The 20858-nt window shown below is 36.8% G+C and overlaps 1 protein-coding gene across 1 annotated transcript in view; it reads left to right on the forward strand.

Moving 5' to 3' along the window:
* Sclt1 (sodium channel and clathrin linker 1) overlaps positions 1-20858 on the forward strand; it is a 115910-nt gene that overhangs the window by 48442 nt on the left and 46610 nt on the right. The window contains exons 10-13 of the mRNA XM_041659195.1: positions 5551-5641; positions 9699-9790; positions 16883-17060; positions 18618-18716. Coding sequence (XP_041515129.1) covers positions 5551-5641; positions 9699-9790; positions 16883-17060; positions 18618-18716 — 460 coding nt within the window. The remainder of the gene's footprint in view (positions 1-5550; positions 5642-9698; positions 9791-16882; positions 17061-18617; positions 18717-20858) is intronic.

A 20858-nucleotide genomic window follows, 5' to 3' on the forward strand; every position in this document is an offset into this window, starting at 1 on the left:
TCAGTATGGCCCTGGTGGCCGCATGGCCCTGAGACTCTAATGTGGTCTCAGATGGCTGACCAGACTCCAGACATATACACAGCCCTTATTGGTAACAGGAGCTACAGACATCAGCTCAGACCTTTGGCAGCAGCCTGGGGCACATGGGTCTTTCACCCACCTGGACCAAGTGGCACCAGGCTGGACTTTAAGGACCCAGGCTGGCCTATGGGTATCTTTGAAAGAATATTTTAAGGAAAGCACAACAAAACAAAAGGAGATAAGAATTAAAGCAATTTTAAGTAACTTTATTTAAAATAATTTTAATTAACTGTGGATTTAACTTGGTGTTAAGATATGTGCCTAGCTTGTTCAGTGCCCTACATCTGGTCTCCAAATAATAATTATTTTTAATTAATTTTAGCCGCTCATTAAAACATTGATATTATTTTTACATGAGGAATATGTAATTTTCTAATCAGTATTGACTGAGAATTGGGAGCTAGGTATATAATTCAGTGTTAGGGTTCTTATTTGACACATGCAAAGCCTTGAGTTTACTCCTTTGTATCACTCCCAAAAATTATTGTAGATTTAAATATATAACATGGTTTCCTAACCAGAAAAGGTTCTTATAAATTTATGGGTTATGTGACATGATCCTCCTCAATTGTTTGACCATCTCGTCCCTGACTCTTCAGTAGTTTCTATGAGTGGGATACCATTAAGTTTTTCTTAACTCATTGTACTGTAGGCTGTCTCCATCCAAGTGGTCAGAGGGCCTTAAAACACAATGGACTGTAGACGGAGCTTATTGCTGTATCTCCCAACCCTTTTTTTCTGTTTGTAGATAGTGCCATCCAGTTGCTGATTGAGAAGAGCAGGAGGCATCATACTCTGTTATGTTTCCCAGCTCTACGTTTAAAGAGTCTCGCTTTCTTTCCACTGTGTCGGCACTGCCCTCGCTGCCTCTCCATGTGAGCCACTGCAGAAAGCCCTCTGACTCTCTATTTCCCTCCCCTTTTCTGTCCTTTTCTTAAAATAGTCTTTCAAATAATTTTTGATGCTGCTGCTTCATGTCAGTGACTGCCCAGAATGACAGTCTTCTGTGGCCTGACCGCAGGCCACTCCTCACTTCAGCTTTCTGAACTAGTTTCACTTTTCCAAACAAGCAGATTGTCTAAAATTCCTTCCTTTAACAAATGTCCTCCCAATTTTAAAAGTTCAACTCAAGTGTCCCATAATTTTAGATAACTTTTCCTGAATCTTTTTATTTCTTCCCATTCAAAGCTCAACATGTAGTAGAGTTTGTAGGAATGTTGGTCTGTTATAGTATTAACACTTTATTGTATGTAATTTGTCTATTTTCATCTCACCAACTTGTAGGGTCCATGAAAGATGATAAGAAAATATTCTAAGTGATTAACTTATCAAGTTAAATAACTAAATTGTCCTTTGTTGAAATGATAAAATAAACTAATCTATTTTTATGGGTTTTCTATTCATGTTCCTTGCTCTAGAATCTTTCAGAGGCACAACTGCTTTCTTAGTGTTTCATTATTCAAAAAAATCTTTGTATTCTATGCTATATTCAGCTACTCAGGAATGGATGACTATGTAGTGGTGTGATTTCCAAATGAGCACACCTGATCAATCATTTTGATGTAGTAAACAAAAATATTGTACCATTCGTATCAGAAAACATTTTGTTTTCTATTACAGATCCAGCCTTTAAGCTGTATTGCTTATATCTATTTTATTACCAATAATATCAAAACTTCAGTAAGTGACAAAGGTAAATGCTTAGTGCTATCAATATTTAAGTAAAATCCAAGACATTTTAAAACTGATCATGAAATCATTTATAAGTGAATAGTTTTATTGAAGATCATAAGAACTGATGATACAAAATGCAGTTCTTGATCTCATGCTATCACATTGAATGTAATATATAAATTATGTAAATTGAAGTTTATGTATATTCATTGTGTTCATTTCAAGACATTTTTACAAATGCATACTTTTTTCCCAAAAGTATGTGTGCCAGTAACTTTTATATACCACTTATTTTTAAAATGTACTTTTGCCAGGTAATGGTTTTATTTTAACTGAGATAACAGATTTTTCTCAGATGTTTCATGTTTCAATTTGAATAATATTGTGTCTTCTATTATAAAATGCTGTGGGAATCTGGAATTCATGTACCACTAGTTTTGATTCATCGTGTCTCTTGGAATCTCTCCTATGCGAGAAATGGCCTTGAGCAGATGTGCTTAGTCATAGAATTGCCAGACAGCTCCTTATGTGTTGGCAGCTAGCTTCCTGAGCATAGAAAACGAAAACAGGTTCTAGGATGAGGATAGAGCTTGCCTGCCATTTTTCTGTCTCTTCACGATGTTTAACCTTAATGTTGTCTAAGGCATGGCTATATTATACGTTTTCTTTAAATTTTATTTTTCTTACACTTTGAAAAACAAAGACTATTCCATTTTACTTGTAGAATACATGCATGGGTCATGAATAGACCTTGGTAGTAACTAATATTAAGATTTCTTGTTTCAGGAGTTGGACAAAGGGAAAATAAAAATATACAGTGTTATCCATAAGTTCTAAATCTACTAAGATGACTGATTATTTAAGAATGATTTACTGATATTTAAAACTGTCTTTGGCAAATATTCTGCAGTTTTGCAGCTATTTTGGTTGTGCTTTGGTCTGATATGCTGTGTGCAAAGCATAGACTGTGTGCTCTGCCCTGCGTTTACATTCTGTTCCTACATCACCTTAGTCCAGTTCAGCTGGTTAGCAAGACCATAGAGTGAAATAGGTTGGAAACATGTTACAGTTATTTCTTTATAGTTCAAGAAGATGGCAAGGCCAAGATCAAGACACCAGCAGGTTCGATGTCCATGAGGGCTCTAGTTTACAAATTGCACCTTCTTGGTGCGTCTTCACATGGTGGAAGTGGCTCCACTACCACCTCATCACCTCCCAGAGCATCCCACCTCCTGATACCATCACCTGAGATTGTCTCAGGGCTGGACTGTCACAGGATTTCAGCATGTAGGTTGTGAGAGCACAGGGACATTCAGACAAGCAGCTGTTTACTGATGGAGGGTTTTGAAAAGTTGCTAATTGCATGAAGCTTAGTTTCCTCATCTCCAGTGGGTCTAACACTATCTTAGAAGGTCATCCATTCTCCTTTAGCATCCAATCTATCTAGCTAGGGAAGTATCTTCTCATGGCATTTCTATAACTATGCCTTGTATTCCTAAGGGTTAGTTCCCTTTTGCAGGGTTCTTTTGAATTCTCCTATGTCAGAACTTGCTGACAATTCTCAGGTTATAGTTTTCCTCTTCCATCCTCTAAAATTACTTTGAAGAATCTGTTTATTTTACTTACTGTAGAATTTCCTCTTCTATTTTGTATTTGTTTCTGATTTTCTTCTCTGACCTTTGGGGCCACTTCTCAGCTGCCTTTGTCTTCCTGATATCCTCATCTGACCCACTGAAAATAGATATTTCTTAAATTTCTATTGCTTTTACTCAATTCCTCCTTTCTTAACGTCTACTCTACCCAAGTTCATTAATATCAAAAATAATGTTTCCCAAATGCATATATTTTGTGTTGGTCCGCCTGTTGACCTCAAAACTTGAATTACTAGGTCAGCTATTTGGGGGTTTTATTGTTTTACCAGTGTCTTGCTCGGTAGCCCCAAATTGACCTAGAGCTCATTAGATAATCCAGGTTGGCATCCAATTTGTTATCTTCCGGTCTCAGCCTCCTGTATGCTGGGACCACCAGCGTACATGAACCACCTTACCTAACTAAACTTTGTATTTTTCTATAGCAGTTACTCTGCTTCTGGGAGAAAGAATATTTTAGGGAGCAAAGGAGATTGCTCAGTTAGTAAAGTCTTCCTATGCAAGCATGAGAAAATCCTTATAAAACAGACAGATAGGCAGGGTGCTATATTCCAGTGCTGGGAAGATAAAGACAGGGATCCCGAGGCTCACTGACCAGCCAGTCCAGCCTAATAGGAGAGGCCCAATACTTCTATAGTAGTAAATTGTGTGTGTGTGTGTGTGTGTGTGTGTGTGTGTGTGTTTTATTAAGGCTTCCACAAATCATTACTCTAGGATTGTCCATACCTGAACAGTGAATGAGTAAAACATGAAGACACAGCGGTGCTTATAGGTGATGTTTTCATCTTCTGCTTTGCACGCATTTATTTGAGTTGCATTCCATCTTCTGTGAGCTCATAGTTCCACAAGGAAGAATCCATGTAGTATTAATTTTAATGCAATGTGATCTTTTAATATGCAAGAAATTGTTATTATAAGGATTGCAGCTGGGTTATTATGTAGACAAAACCAATGAGGACTTGACAAGGGAAAACTTTTAATTTGGTAAATGCTGAAAAATTAGGAAAAGAGGGAGAGACTTACGCAATAAAAATGGAAAAATAAAGAGTGCCCTCAGGAAGCACACGTCTTGTATGTTCTCTGTACCTCAACAGAGTACATGGGAGGAATTTCCAGGAGATGAGACTTTGGGGCTGACTGATAGTGACCGTTTTTTTCATATACAGCAGTATAGAATTTTAATCAAAAATAATGAAAATAAAATTTTCCATTTTGACTGAGAAATCTAGAAATAAATTTTAAGGTGGAATTTTAAGCCTGAAGCTGGGCCTGGTGGCCCCTGCCTGTAATCTCAACACTTGAGGATAGGGAACGGAAGCCGGGGATCATTGTTCAGACCAGCTTCAGGCCTTTAAATCCTGTCTCAGCAAAACACAGGAGAAGTTTGGGGAATCAGTCCTTAGAAGTGATAATGCCGCTAAAGGTTGAGCCATGAAAACAGAGAGGAATATGAACTTGACAATTTAGAAGTTGCCTGATTACTTAAAATCAGATCAAAATAAGGAAAAGATCTATTAATAGGAGAACTTTTGTTCTCACGACAGTTGGTCGGGTGGTTTCATCACTAGTAGTAACTCATAGTGCTCGGCATGCTGAGATCCTCCCAACAGATGTTTGCAGTCTTACATTTAATTAGAGTTTACGGGGCACTTTAATGTACCTTATTTTCACTTGTCCAGTGACCCATGAAACAAACAGAAAAAGCAACATTATAATCTTTCTGAAGGTAAGAGACCAAATTGCTATGAGTATTCAGATTTTACCCAGTTTTGTAATCATTGCTTTCAAGCTTTAAGTTCATTCTCATAGAAGCCAATCGGTAGTATTTTTCTAATTAGATAATTGAAGAAAGAGTAAATATAGTTAAATTCTTACTATACTGAAATTCTCATTTAAAGATGATCAATTTTTTCTTAATTAAGATTGTTTGTACATTAAATGTTATTTGTCCAAATAAAGTATTCTTCATTATACCCCTCTATAATTAGCTATATTTTTCCTATTTATTTTTACATGTATTTTATTAGCAATAAGAAAATGATTCCAAATTTAACTTTGGGATCCAGTTTTAGTTACATAAACATTGGTAATGATTTTACGAAATTTTGAACTTTCTAACATAACATGAATTTTCTTTCTTCTTCAGGCAAGCCAAGTTAGATCTGAGAGTTGCAGTCACGAAAGTGGAAGAGTTAACTAAAGTGACTGAAGGTCTTCAAGAACAGATGCTGAAGAAGGTATAACCTTGGCAACCACTTATTTCCATTGACTGAAGCATAGTATGTTAAAACATCATAGTGTGAACAGATCATTAAAATGCAATTTATGACAAGTTTTGCTTAACTTATCCTATGCAGATGGAAGATAAACATCTAATACCATAGTGTATATTGTTTATTAAAGTTTTTATCGTCTTAACAAGCTGATAAATCATAGAGAACTTTAAGAACAGTATTGAGGAAATGTCAGGTTTTGATTTAGAAGGATATTATTCTTAAAATTCTGATAGTTATTACTGTATGATACTGTATGACGTCTAAGCCTGATTTCTTAGAAGTTGATTGTAGATTTCCTGTAGTGATAGAGTAGAATGAGAAGCATAAGAGCTCTCTCACAAAGAATTTTTTTTCAGGCATGGAAAACATAAAATAGAAACAAAAAAAGTAAGAATTCCTGAATTTTGGATTTCCAGCCTGATGTTTCTTCCATTTGACTTTTCAAAAAATAGCTTTATAGTGGATTAAGCACTCAAAACCAAACTTTAGGCCTGCAAGAGCCATTGGCCATTTTAAAAAGACACACTGACCACAAGAAGACCATGAAAGGAAAAGAAACCATTCCTCTCAGTTCGGATTCTTATTAATGTTTGGCCTGATAGCCGGGTTTCACATACAGTCGAGAGCAGACTGAAGCCTCACTCAGCGAGGTAGAAAGACAGTGATCAAGTACATCCTAGAAATACAATGAGCTTCAGAGAATATCTTATTTGAAGTATCTTATAGAGGACAAATCCCAAAGTTGGAAATTACAGAAAATAAATTTCTAGTATCAAGGAAATCACAGAGAAAGTAAACCCTACCCTCTGCCCCATCTGGATTGCCCCTCACATTAGGTTGGGGACACTCCATAGAACCTGCCCATATAAAAACAAAGGTGGAAATCAGCAATAACTAGTCACAGATACCAACTGCTGTGCACTGTAGAACAAATTTCAGAGATCACATATAAGCAAAGTTGTTTCCCACTTGAATAACACCTCGCTGTAGTCCATAATATCAGTCCTCAATATATTGTTGACCATAGCCAGTTTTCAACCAAAAATTACTAAACAGGAAAGTATAATCTATGCTTGAAGGGCAAGGATTAGGGGGAGTAAGGATAGGCCATCAATAAAAGTTTTCTTTCAGTGGACCTGGTTGTTTAATATAGAAGACAGAGCACTCGGAATTGATTGTTACATTTATGTTTAAGATGGGTTGGACTACAGCTCAGTAGTCATTGGTCTGTTACTTGCCTTGTGTGGGTGTAATGATGAATCTTCTCAACATGATGGGATTTAGAATCTTATGGAAAAAACATTTTGGATATCTGAGGGAATTTCTATATTAGGTTAATAGAGGGGAGCAGACAACATCATCCCATGACTGAATTCCTGTACTGAATAAAGAGGAAAAAGTGAGCTGAGCACGAGAATTTAATTCTTGTACTCCTGACTAATGGTGAAAGATGACCAACTACTCCGTGCTCTTCCCTCTGTGTCGTCCCTGCTGTGAAGGACTCGGATCCCCAAACAGAGGCTGAGACAAACTTTCTTACACTTGTTTTGTCACAGCACCAAGAAAAGTAATAATATAGTGAGCAGTGTCTAGTCAGTCTCCCTGCAGCACTACTGATGGATGGATGGATGGATGGATGGACGGACAGACGGACGGACGGACGGACGGACGGACGGGCGGACAGACAGACAGACAGATGAATACATGAATAAAAGCGTAGTGGTACACACCTATGACCCAGCACTTGGGAAACAGAGGCAGGAGTTCAAGATCATCCTTGGCCACATAGTGAGTTGAAGGACCAGCCTGAACTACTATATAAGATCCTGTCTCAAAAAAGAAGACTGCTTAAGAAATCGTTTTCTTTTTTCCAAATTTTTTTTAGAGTAAAATAAAGTCTAAATGAAGGAAAAGGTAGAAAATTTTGATTGTGAGCAAGAAAACAGCTTTAAAATAAAAAGTCTAGAACTTTTATAGTAACTGGAAAAAAGTTCACTGGATAGGCCCAAAAATAGATTTTAAAAGTTAGAATAAGCAAGGAAGTTTAACAGAGAGCATTAGAAATTTATTAGTCTAAGAACCAGGTTCAAATATTTAAGAGTTTTGTATACTAGTGTGAAGTAGTCCAACATAATTGCAATTGGAGTTCCAGAAAAGAGAAAGGCAAAAAACAACATGAAGTTAGAAGAAAACATTAACAAAAATATTAATGACCCCTAAAGAGGATAAACAACAACATCTCAGTCAGGTGTGGTGGCACACGCCTTTAATCCCAGCACCCTGGAAGCAGGAACAGGCGGATTTCCGTGAGTTCGAGGCCAGCCTGGTCTACAAGAGATAGTTCCAGGACAGCCAGGGCTATTACACAGAGAAACCCTGTCTTTAAAAAAATAAAATAAAGCCGGGCGATGGTGGGCCTTTAATCCCAGAACTCGGGAGGCAGAGGCAGGCGGATCTCTGTGAGTTCGAGACCAGCCTGGTCTACAAAGCTAGTTCCAGGACAGGCTCCAAAGCCACAGAGAAACCCTGTCTCGAAAAACCAAAAAAAATAAAATAAAATAAAATAAAAAACAAAAAACATCTTTATGGAATCATGATAGACACTGATAGACAGTCTTAAAGAAAAGACATTGAAAGCAGGACAGACAGGTGACCTAGACAGAGGAAGGGTGGTAAGAATCATGACTGAGTTTTCCACGAGAAGCTGTGAAGGCAGAAAACATTCCCAATGTATGGAAAATGCTGAAGGAGAGAACAGCGCTCAGTGGGCTCTATAGCCAGTGAAGCTGCGTCTCAAAAATGAAAGCAAGACATTCCAAATAAAGAACAATTCACTCCTGAAGACTTGGATTTCACAACATTCTGAAGGAAGTTTATGTATTGCTCTGTTGGTTCGGTTTCATGGGGTAGGAACTACTGGAGCTCAAGCTGTGCTCACACTGCTCAATCACGTGTCTCACTGAGTCTGACCTCCTGATACTCCCATCTGGAAACTCCAAAAGCTGGGATTACAAGCATGAACCTCCATACCTGCTGCTTTTATTTCTCCCTGAGATGTTTATGAGACCAAAGGAAATAGTACTAAGTAACAACTCAGATATAGGAAATAAACCACAAGTAGTAAGTCCAAAATAGTATGTCTTACTACTGCTCGAAACATTAATCTCCCTGAGATGTTTATGAGACCAAAGGAAATAGTACTAAGTAACAACTCAGATATAGGAAATAAACCACAAGTAGTAAGTCCAAAATAGTATGTCTTACTACTGCTCAAAACATTAATTTTAAAAGAATCTGTTAAGCCACGCTTGGTAGATTGCACCTGAAATCTTGATTGCACTTGAGAAACAGAAGCAGGAAAACTGCCCCAAACTGAAGTCCTGCACAGTGAAGTCTTTACACAGTGAGTTCTAGACTAGCAGTGCTACATAGGAAGACCCTGACTGGGAAAAAACTTTTTCAAAGATACTGTTAAAAATAATGAATAAATTAAAATGGTATCATTAAAAGTATTTATTATAAAGCAAGGCAAGCAAGGATGGGCAAGAAGCTTTTCTAGAAAGATGTCTTAAATAAAACCTGTTGATAGTTCAAAGCATCACTCTGTCAGAAACGCCCTGTGTTACTTTGATAGATCATGGGAAATAGTTAAGAGCATATTGTAACAGCAGAGTGACCACATTTGGAACCTTTGCCTTGTTTGGCCGGAGGTACAATGGAAACACTGAAACATTGGAAGAAATCTGCTTGCAGTAATTCTTTTGATACTGTAATATAGTAGTGATAAAATTTGCCCCCAAACTCTTTCTCTTTGTACTATATGTGTTTACTTGACAAAGTGTGTATATATATATACACATATATATATACACATATGTATACATACATCTTTAAACTTACATATTAGAATTCTAGTAACATAACTTTGTAGTCCACTGCGTTCATCATGCTGGAAAGTGGTGCCTGTGTACTACATTGTCAGATGCTTCAAGTAAGCTTCGGGTTCTCTGCTTTCTAGGAAGAAGATATTATGTCTGCCCAGGGAAAAGAGGAAGCATCAGATAGACGAGTTCAACAGTTACAGTCAAGTATAAAACAGTTAGAGTCAAGGTAATGCTTCTAACTGTGTCTCTATGCTTCATGTATGTGATGTATAGTAGAGTTTCAATTTTATTTATTGGAATAGATATTTTATAAATGCTAAATCAAAACTATAGCCATGGGCTTAAAATCTGAACATTGTTTTAAAAATTATACTATTATTATACTTTGAACATATTATCAAAAATCATTTAGATGGCAATAGTGGCTCAAACCATTAATCCTAGCACTCAAGAGATAGAAGCAAGAAGATCTTTGTTAGTTTGAGGATAGCTTTGTGTACATAGTGAATCCTAGAATAACTTCTATGTAGAGAGACTCTCTCAAAAAGAAAAAAAATCATTTATGTAATGTTTATAGAGTCTAGACACCCAAGCATTGATTCGTTTCAATTTTGAGAGAACAAACACTTGCACCAAATTTAGACTAATACTTTTTTGAAAAGAAATAAACTCTTGGTTAGCAGGACATTCTGTTAGTATGGTTACTAGAGTCACCATCTATAAAACCTGGCTCTGGCAATCACCCACATTAAGAAAAAACAATATAATATTTGGAATAATAAATGGAAAAATGTGTATATATATACATACATACATACATACATACATACATTTACACACATGCAGCTTTGTCCAAACCTGGGAGAAATCCTCAGTCTGTCTCTGCCTTACCTAACAGTACTGCAATTTAAGCAAAACATGAAATTAAATCCAGAACATAGGAATGTGTAAATTTAGCCATGGGTGCCTGCAAAAGAAGATAAGCTTTTCCCCTGGTACCAGGGGCTTGGGTTTGTGAGGAGAAATACTTTGACTCCCACCTGGTCTCCATTATGACCTCTGTTATAATGCTATAGCACCAAAATCATCTTCATCTTCATTTTCAGTCCTCTTGATGTAAGCTTACAGATTTTAAAGTATTTCAAGTTTTTTTTTTAGAAACAGAAAGCCCTTCTGAAAAATGTTTAAAGTTTCTAAATCATAGTATCTGACAAAATTTGATGATTTACCAAATCCTCCATAATACTGTGTTTTAGCAAATAATACAGTTAAGGTCTAAATAACCAATGAAACAGAAAGCAATGAAAATGTCAATTTTTAACTATTCATTAATGTTCTTAGGCCATAAACCCTACCAGAAAGATTATCTCTAAGAGCTGAATGCTGTAGATTAGTCTTGCTTCTTACGTTAAGTCTGACAGGAAAGCCCTGTAGGCTGCAGATTGATTTTTAACTTTATTGTTCCCCAGAAATCAAGCTGCCAGTACCAATCTTTCCTATATTCTTGGAAATGCTAATCTCCAGTTGCCCTTCTCATCCATTTTCTGGATGAGATCACTGATCTCTCCCTCTGCCCATCATAAAATAGTATTTTTGACAATACTGTTGTGGCATATTATTTTAAGATGTGTTCCATTCATTTATGCTGTGGAGTATCTGTTTAAGAATGCAAAGATGTGTTGCATTTATTTAACTCTGTAAAGCTGTGTTACTTTGCCTTACTAATAAAGAGCTGAAAGGTTAATAGCAAAGCAGGAGAAAGCGTAGCAGGCCTGGCAAGCAGAGAATAAATAGGAAAAATCTGAAAAGAGAGGATTGAGGAGCAAGAAAAAGAAAGGAGGACTCCAGGGGCCAGCCACCCAGCCACTCAGCAAACCCACGGAGTAAGAAGTAAAAGGTATATAGGAAAGTAAAAGCCCAGAGGCAAAAGGTAGATGCAATAATTTATGAAAAGTTGACTAGAAATAAGCCAAGCTAAAGCCGGACTTTTATGAGTATTAATAAGACTCTGTGTGTTTATTTGGAAGCTCAGTGGCAGGCCCCAAAGAGTATAAAAGTTAAAAGTTAAAAAAAATCAAAACAACAACAACACAATACCATTTGCCTTTTGTGAGGGACCTTTTTTTAATACTTTGAGACTGTGTCAATAATTATGAGATACCTAGTATCTCAGGCATCAGCCACTAACTTCTAGCTGTTCCTCTTACCATTGTTAACTGCCAAAAGGTTAAATGCCAAATCTTCTTATTGTAGACTATTGAACTATACAAATGCGTATCAAAATGGCCCCCGAGTTCTTTTCCTTAATCCCTTTTCTTTGTGCAAATTGAATAACATAGCTTGAAAATTAGATTGTAAACTTTATTTAAGTTGGAGAACGTATTTTTCCTTTTTAAAACTAAGAAGTAGATTGTAACATGATACCAGTACTAAAATGATGTCTTATTTTAGATGTCAGTTGATTATTTCTTGGGTTAGTTGTATACCCTTACCTTAATATTTAAGCTATTAAATCATGGCTAAAAATTATTTTAGTAAACTGATGATACATGCTCATAGTTCTAATATTTCATATTTGTTTCTGTAGCACGTGAGCACATATTTGTGGAGGTCAGAGGTCAGAATCAGCTGTCTTCCTCTGTTGTTCTCTACCTTATTTTTTGAGTCAGAGTCTCACTGAGAACTGTAGCTACCATATGTGACTAGCCTGACTGACTGACAAACACCAGCTTCCTTTTGTCCTTGCATTCATAGCCCTAAGATCCTGAGACACTGCCACACCTCTCTCTCTTATATAGATACTATGAATAAAACACAGGTCCTCATGGTTATATAGAAAGTCCTTTTACTGACAGAGCTATCTTCCCAGACCCTGGTAGTTCATATTTTTACCATAACACTCCTTCAAAGTTTTTTACTGACCCAAGTTAAAAATGATGTGGTATTGAAATATATATATATATATATATATATATATATAGTCCAATAACTTTAATGATTTTATTTACTTGTAAAATGAGTAATTTTTGTTTAATAAAATTTTATTGTTGGCATATTCATGATAATAAAATTAACAATAATACTTCTGCCCATCCTAACTTTAAAATATACTGTTTATGCTAAGAATTTTGTCATCTAAGATTTAGAATAGCTAACAAAGGCAGAAAAAAATGGATATGACCTTTAAAGGAATCAATAATGATTATATCTAAGGTAGAGAAGTGGTGAGCAGTTTTGTCTTTGATAGTTATGTTTTGGATGGCTTCAGGAAGTATGTGTAAGGTATGTTTGGAATTATTATTACTATGCCTTCTGAGCAGAAATAATGCTGAGAGATCTATGAAAGAATTAAAATAAATCCCAGGGAGACTAGGTATAATTTTCCATGCATTATTTGGAGAAAAACTTTGCACATATGGGTGTTTTTTTTGTTTTTTTTTTTGTTTTTGTTTTTGTTTTTATTGAGAAAAGGAGAAAAAAAAAAAACAAGTTTCCACCTCCTCCCAGCCTCCCATTTCCCTCCCCTTCCTCCCACCCTACGCCCCCTCCTCCCACCCTTCTCCCCCTCCCCCCACTCCTTTCCCCCTCCCTCTCCAGTCCAAAGAGCAGTCAGGGTTTTCTGCCCTGTGGTAAGACCTAGGACCTCCCACCTCCGTCCATATCTAGGAAGGTGAACATCCAAACTGGCTAGGCTCCCACAAAGCCATCACATTACGTAGGATCAAACCCCCGTGCCATTGTCCTTTGCGTCTCATCAGCCTTCATTGTTCGCCATGTTCAGAGAGTCCAGTTTTATCCCATGCTTTTTCAGTCACAGTCCAGCTGGTCTTGGTGAGCTCTCAATAGATCAGCTCCACTGTCTCAGTGGGTGGGTGCATCCCTTGTGGTCCCGACTTCTTTGCTCATGTTCTCCCTCCTTCTGCTCCTCATTGGGACCTTGGGAGCTCAATCCAGTGCTCCAGTGTGGGTCTCTGTCTCTATCTCCATCCATCACCAGATGAAGGTTCTATGATGATATGCAAGGTATTCGTCAGTATTGCTCTAGGATAGGGTCATTTCAGGTTCCCTATCCTCAACTGCCCAAGGAAATAACTGGGGACCTCGGCTTGGGCACCTGGGAGCCCCCTTATGCCTACATATGTGTCTGTGCACTGCTTTCCTCCTTGGTATCCACAGAGGCCATAGAGAGTGTGGATTCCCTTTTTTTTTTTTTTTTTTTTTTTTTTTTTTTTTTTTTTTTTTTTTTAGTTTTTCGAGACAGGGTTTCTCTGTGGTTTTGGAGCCTGTCCTGGCACTAGCTCTTGTAGACCAGGCTGGCCTAGAACTCACAGAGATCCGCCTGCCTCTGCCTCCCGAGTGCTGGGATTAAAGGCGTGCGCCACCACCGCCCGGCTATGTGTGGATTCCCTTATAGTGGGGTTGCAGATAGTTTTGAGCTACTACATGGGTGGTGGGAATCAAACTAAGGTCTCTTGAAGAGCAGCCAGTGCTCTTAACAACTGTGTCGTGTTCTGTACCCTGAAGAAAAAGTTAACACCCTCTTTAAAGCAACTTCTACGCTCGCAGGCGAAACCACTCACTCAACATGCATTGAGTACTCATTGTACTCAGAAAAAGAGAACGGTGGTGTGAAAGTGATCTAAACATAAGAGTTTTCTGTTTGAGGCTGGAGGGATGACTAAGCAGTTAGAGCTTTTGTTTCCCTTACAGAAGATCTGAATTTAGTCCCAGCACCCACACTGGACAGCTCAGAAGCACCTGTAACTCCAGCTCCAGGAGATTCAATGCTCTCTTCTAAGCTGTTGTGATTATACATACACATAACCACACAGAGATGTGGACATAGACACATAACTTAAAAAATAGAAATAAAATCTTAATTTTTTTCATTCAAGGTTTTATTGGGTAGTCTAAGGATTCCCTAGCACTGACAAATCGGACTTTGCATTAGAAAGGATGATCATAATGGAGAATTCTTTTTTAAAATTTTGATAAAGATTTCACACAGGCAGTTAAATGAGGAATGGCTCTTACGGGAGACATCATAAAGGATCTTAGCATATGTGAGTACAGGGTCTGCCCTTTTCTAGAAAGGAATAGAGGAACTTTTTAGAATAAGTATGGGGCACTACTTAAGTTCCTCTGTCTTCCTGGGAGCATGGAGTTCAAGTAAAGCCCAGCATTATCTACATAAGGGAAGAACGAAGGCCAGGTACAGCCAGCGTCATATCACCAGTGCACCAAAGGTTAGAAAACAAAAAATAGTGATTGACAATGAGTAGGGGGACTATTCTGATCATATAATAGCTGTCTGAATATCATCTGGAAAATAAAACCTTAAACATCTTAATAGTGAAACAACGTTTTCTTAGGAACTGAGCACTGTAATTGCTGACCTAAATCGTAGCTCTCATATCAAAAAGAGTAAGAGTGAATCTGTTCTGAGCTGAGTGTGAATAGCCATGGCCTGGGAACACATTCCGATTACTCTAGATGATATCTTCCAGAATAGAGGTCATGTGGGTACATAAACTTCTGTAGTCATAAAACAGGACAAAATCACAAATGAAGGCATGTTATGAATGCAATGATGAGAGCAACAGGCAGGCTTCAGATTACATATCCCGGTCAGGAAGAGGTGTACAGGAGACAGTACAGGCACTGGGAGTCATGAGTTCAAGGCCAGCCTTGGATACGTAGCAGACCCTGTCCAAAGCATAAACTTCAGCTAATACAATCGTAAGATACAGAATATAAGCGCATTTGAACAATTGAGGAAGCTGTACGGTATCTTTTTCATATACAAGGAAGTTGTTTACTGCCTTTAGCTTTCCCCGAGGCAGCATAGCATTTTTAGTTTCAGAATCAAATTTTCTTTCCATTTTAAAGCAGAAAATAAAAGGATAATGAAGTTGAATAAAAATTTATGTTAAAAAAAGTTATCTAAATAGTTACACAAAGAAAAAAGTACTTGAGAAAATATAATTTCCCTCGAGTTTTTTGGGAGCAATAACTTTAAATTATCTTTGAAAAGCTGAGCTTCTTTTTAAAATATATTCTATAGCTCTGCCTTAAATTGCTATTTTACTACAAACACTTATGTTAGAATATTTTGGTTTTGTTGTTCTGTTTAGTTCTGTAATGTTCCATTGAGGATCTTGAAAATTGTCATTAGTAAGCTATGAAAGATTAAATACTCACAGCCCATGAATTCACATTGTATTTATGGCTGAAAGTCAAATACATGATTGTAATCTGTTATGCATAGAAGTTATCTACAACTCTGAACATGCCAAGAGACTTGTGCTGCTCTCAGCCTTGGTCAGAGAAGATTCTTCCTACAGAAGACAGTGCTTACTTCACAGACTCATAACTCCTCAAAGTTCTGAGAGTAGGTATTTATTTATTCTCAGAATGCTTGGCAGTAGGTAGAACAAGTATATAAACATCCCTACCTACCCCTACTCCGAGGCTGGGATAACATCCCAGAAAAGGGACAGAAAGAATATAAGTGCCAGAGGATGAGGAGGTGTGCCCTAAAAGGTTGGCTTCTGGATATGACAAGAACTGCTGCTGTGGTTGCCTACGCAAGACCTACAGATGATCAAGCCAGTTTAAAAATCTAGCATGAAATGGAGAGGAACTCTTAGTGCCTCATCCCTAGCTGAGGAGCTCATGGCATTTGATGGCAACTGAGAGAGGGAGATTAAAACTGTTTTGGGGGGTGGCCATTGGTGGGTTTACCACATCCCATAAATGATCTCCCACACATTCCCATATGGGTAGCACAAAGTGGACCTAGTGGAAGAAAAAATAGGCATGAAATTAGGGGGTAGATGGAGAACACGTTGAGGGGGGAGTAATGGAGCTGGCGAGAGCACTGGGAGATCCATATGATGAAAATACATTGTATACATCTATGAAATCTTCACAAGATTAAAAAGTATGGGAGCCATGTGACTTCTTCCTAAAACAGAGCCTCAGAATAGCACAAACAAGTTCTCCTGTGTCAAGGCAAAAAAAAGACACCAAAAAACCATAAGAGTCATCACACAATTGGAATCAAAATATCTTACCACAGTCTCAGACCTGCCGCTCTTTTTATTCTTAATCAAAAGCTGAAACTCTCTAGATATGGTTTTCTTTAAAATGGAGTTTGTAAAAATCTACTTTTATAGAACTATATCAAGGTTTAAATGAGAAATACATGTGAAAATAACACGCATAATACCACACTATGGTAGTGTTTAGTAAACCTCATATGCCATTTCTTCCCTTTAAAATATTTAACTCTCATATTGTGGTTATTAATTTCTAGATTGTGTATAGCTATTCAAGAAGCCAACGTACTAAAAACAGGGAAAACACATTTGGAAAAGCAGATCAAAGAGCTACAAGCAAAGTGTAATGAATCAGAAAATGAGAAATACGAGGCTATTTCAAGAGCCAGAGATAGCATGCAACTCTTAGAAGAAGCTAACCTTAAAAAGAATCAGGTGAGAAAATGTGCAAGCGTGTTTATAAATAATAAGATCCTCACATGCCCTAACAATAGAAGGATCATCAGCTACCAAATCAATACATGGAAACAAAACACTGTACTTCCCATTATCAAATAATCATGCTATATATATTTTAGATGGTAAGAGTAATATCATAAAATATACTAACAGTTATTTTTCAGAAATAGTATTTAGATATCAGACTTTTATATCCCCGAACCCCGAGTCACTCTCCTGCATCCTCTGTGCTGTCAGAGTCGTTAACCAGCGTGTACTCATTCAGATGACGCTTACTCTTGTTGCTTTCCCTCTTACCTGTCCAGCTCCCTCACCGAGCAGAAGCTTAACTGACAAAGTTAAATGCATCTCAAAGACTAGATGGATTCTTCAACTCATCCTTTTTTTTTTTCAACCCTTTAGCCCCTTTGATTCCTGTACTGTTCTGGACTATGCTTTGTTTCTTGTGCTGTTTCCCTGTAAATAGGTATAATTAATAGAAGACAAAAAGGAGATGATTTTGTAAAATGTTACTCCCCTTTTTTGTAGAGCTCTTTATAGCATTAATGTGTATACCAGCATTTCTGAACTTTGTAATATATGCAGAGTACTACAGTAGGACATGCACAGGGAATAAAGGAAGTGTATTATTAAGGTTTCTTTCTTGAAGTGGTAGATTTTTCAAGAGAGATACTAAAAATGGAAATAATATAAGTTGGATTTTATAAGTCTAGTTAAAAGGAAACTGGATGAGGTGCCACATGCCTGCAGTCCCAGCACTCAGAGGAAGTGGAGCAGGAGGATAATGAACTTAAGGCCAGTGGCTCCCACAACGTAAGACGCGAAATGCTGAAGTGCTTACGCCTTTCAGTTAGTGTTCCCTCTGTGACGTAAATTCTGTCTCTCCACTCCTGGATTAGTTTAAATGCAGGCAGTAGGTCTTGAGATACAGCTCAGTGGCAGAATATTTGCCTGCCACATGGACCACCAAAAGGAGAAACATTGTGCCTGTAAACTGTTCTCCATACCCAGATAGAAAACTTAAGAACGGGGCAAAGTTATTTGTCTTTGCCCTCTGAAGCATAGTTGTGAAAACACTTATCAGATGTCATGTGGTGTGTAACAGAGAGAGGACGGGGCACCTAAGTCAGGAAATCCTTCAGAAGCAGACTGTGGCTGTTATATTAAGTTTCCTCTTGACTCATTGCTTAATTGCTAGAGAATTTCCATCTTGTGGTTGCTGGTTCAAAATCTAGAATGCTCTTCCTTATTAAAAAAAAATATTTGCTTATTTTTATTTATGTATTAAAAATAAGAAAAGTTCAGAATGACCCTGAGACTTTCAGTTATGGAGATGAAAAAAGTGGTGAGAAACTCTGCAAAGACTTAATTAGGAAAAGGTGGGCAATGCTGGGGAGATTGTTTATCATTCATGACTTATGCGAGATCGTCAGTGGAGGCATCCGGCAATCTAGAATGAGACTCTGCTGTCAAAGACTGTATTACGTTCCCAGTGAAATGTGATGTTTAACGTGCCATGATTATCTTCTGAAGATTCTGCTTGAAGAGAAGCAAAAAGAAGATGACAGAGAGAAAATGAAGAAAACAATTTCCCAGCTTATACAAGATGCTGCCGTAAAAGCAAGGAAAGAAGTAAGGAGTTTTTAATTATACTTAAAATACAGGATTTAAGAATTTAAGTCCTAAGACCAAATGCTATTTAAATACTTTAAGAGTGAGTGCACAAGGTTTTCGTTTAAAGACTGTGTGGAACTGTGTATGTGAGTAATTAAAAACTGATGTTTCTTTCCCTTAATTGAACTGCTGTGGTATAGTGTAATACACTACATAGTCTTTGACTGCAAATGAGTTTTTTCTTACCTATATTTTTTGTGCTCAATATTTTTCCCCTTAATGGACTACAATTTCAAGTGACATTTTTTATTATTTAAAAACACAAAGTCAACATATTTGCTTTCAAGCAACTAAATGATAGTTTTCATTTTATAAATACATTGGAAATATATCCCTTAGAAATATTCTTTAGTCATGCCTTATAAAATCATATTGGTTGAGAACAAGCTATGTATGATAACAGTAATCTTATGAAATTATAATAGAGCTGAAACACCTGTTACCTGGTATACTTACAGTACCTTTTCGTGTTAAAATACATTGGGGTAGACAGCACCACTGCATGTACCTTTTGCCATCCATTACCATGCTGTGTAGTTTCACAGCCTGTGAACTCTTGTTATTCACCATTATCACATTCCCCAAACAGTGTTTCAGAACAAACCCTGTTGTTACGTAATGTGTGACTGCACTTTATTACTCATTGAAATTAGATAATTTCCCAATGTAAAAATTCAAATTTAAGACAGACTAAACTCTTTTTATTCTAATCCTTTCTGCAAGTACCTTCCCTATATGTTAGTTTGAGAATATTCTAATTTTAGACTATAGCTTTCAATACTCTTGACACACTTTTTTAATGGCTAATAATAAATATTGGTTGTTTTCATTATCTTTGTAAAAATATTTTATCATGTATTAGCATTCTAGCTGCATTTTTAAGATCAATTAAAATACATTGATTTTTAAGGCTGATTCAAGTTTTACTCATGTTAACCTATAAGTTCAGTGCATTTTTAAAAAGCATTGTGGTCTCAATGTTTATCCTAAATATCTTTATAAACTGTGGCATCTGCCACATAGACTCTAGGTATTTTCCTATTTGTAAGAAGCCCAAGTGGACATCTGAGGCTCTTGTGTCCTTCCTTGACCCTAGTTACCTCCCTATCCATAAGCAGCCCAGGTGGGCTCCTGAGTCTGCCGTGTCTTAACTAAACATATCCTCTTAATCCCAGACCTTCCCTTTCATGCATGTTCCTATCTGCTTCCCTAAACCAGCCTTCCCCTGCTATTCCAGGGATTCAGTGTGTGCCAAGCATTTTATTTGTTCTCTACCTTCTGTTGGTTCTACAATTACCAGCTTTCTATATCTAAACTTTAAAAGTAGTGCATCCTCATGATGACGAGAAATGGGAAAATACTAGAAAAGGAAAATTAAATTTACATTATTTTTAGCCTTTTCTTTAGGTAGTCATTTAATAATTATCTGTGGCATATATGAAACAAAACTGCATATACATGTATACAACCCCAAGCAAATATTAGAATCATGAAATTCTTTACTATCTACATCTTTATATTCCTGCAGTGTTTGTAATTTCAGAGAATAGGTAATATTTTGATGAATAAAGAATATATATTTATTCATATTGTGTTTCTTATACAATAAGCACTGTAAATATTTATGTATATTTACTTCTGATTATTCAGCTCTAGCTGAAAGTATTTGCCTTGAAAATGTCTGTGTTATCAATCATTTCCCTATTTATTACAATTGTCAATTGCTCTGTCTCTATTTATTGACTATAGTGAATAGAATGAGCATAATTTTGTATATTTCTGTTCTAGTTATAAATTGTACAAAAATGTGTCAAAGTTTGCTTTTTAAGTACAAAAATGACTTATCTCTCAGATATTTCAATTTAAAATTTTAAAATAAAAGGTTGGCTATTATTATTATTATATGGCCATTATTAGTCTTGTCTATTATTAAGTAGTTAGTTGGTATTTCATTTACAACTATCCTTTTATTCATAAAACTATAAAAGAAAATGTTTATGTAAAGAATATGTTTATATGTTTGTAAAAACCAAGCTGGCTGTAGTGACACAGCGTACAGTCCATCAGTGGTGGCTGTAGTGACACAGCGTACAGTCCATC

The sequence above is a fragment of the Microtus oregoni genome, unplaced genomic scaffold (assembly GCF_018167655.1).
Source record: "Microtus oregoni isolate MIOR12 unplaced genomic scaffold, Mior012 000010F_ref0000083, whole genome shotgun sequence".
Lineage (NCBI taxonomy): Eukaryota > Metazoa > Chordata > Mammalia > Rodentia > Cricetidae > Microtus > Microtus oregoni.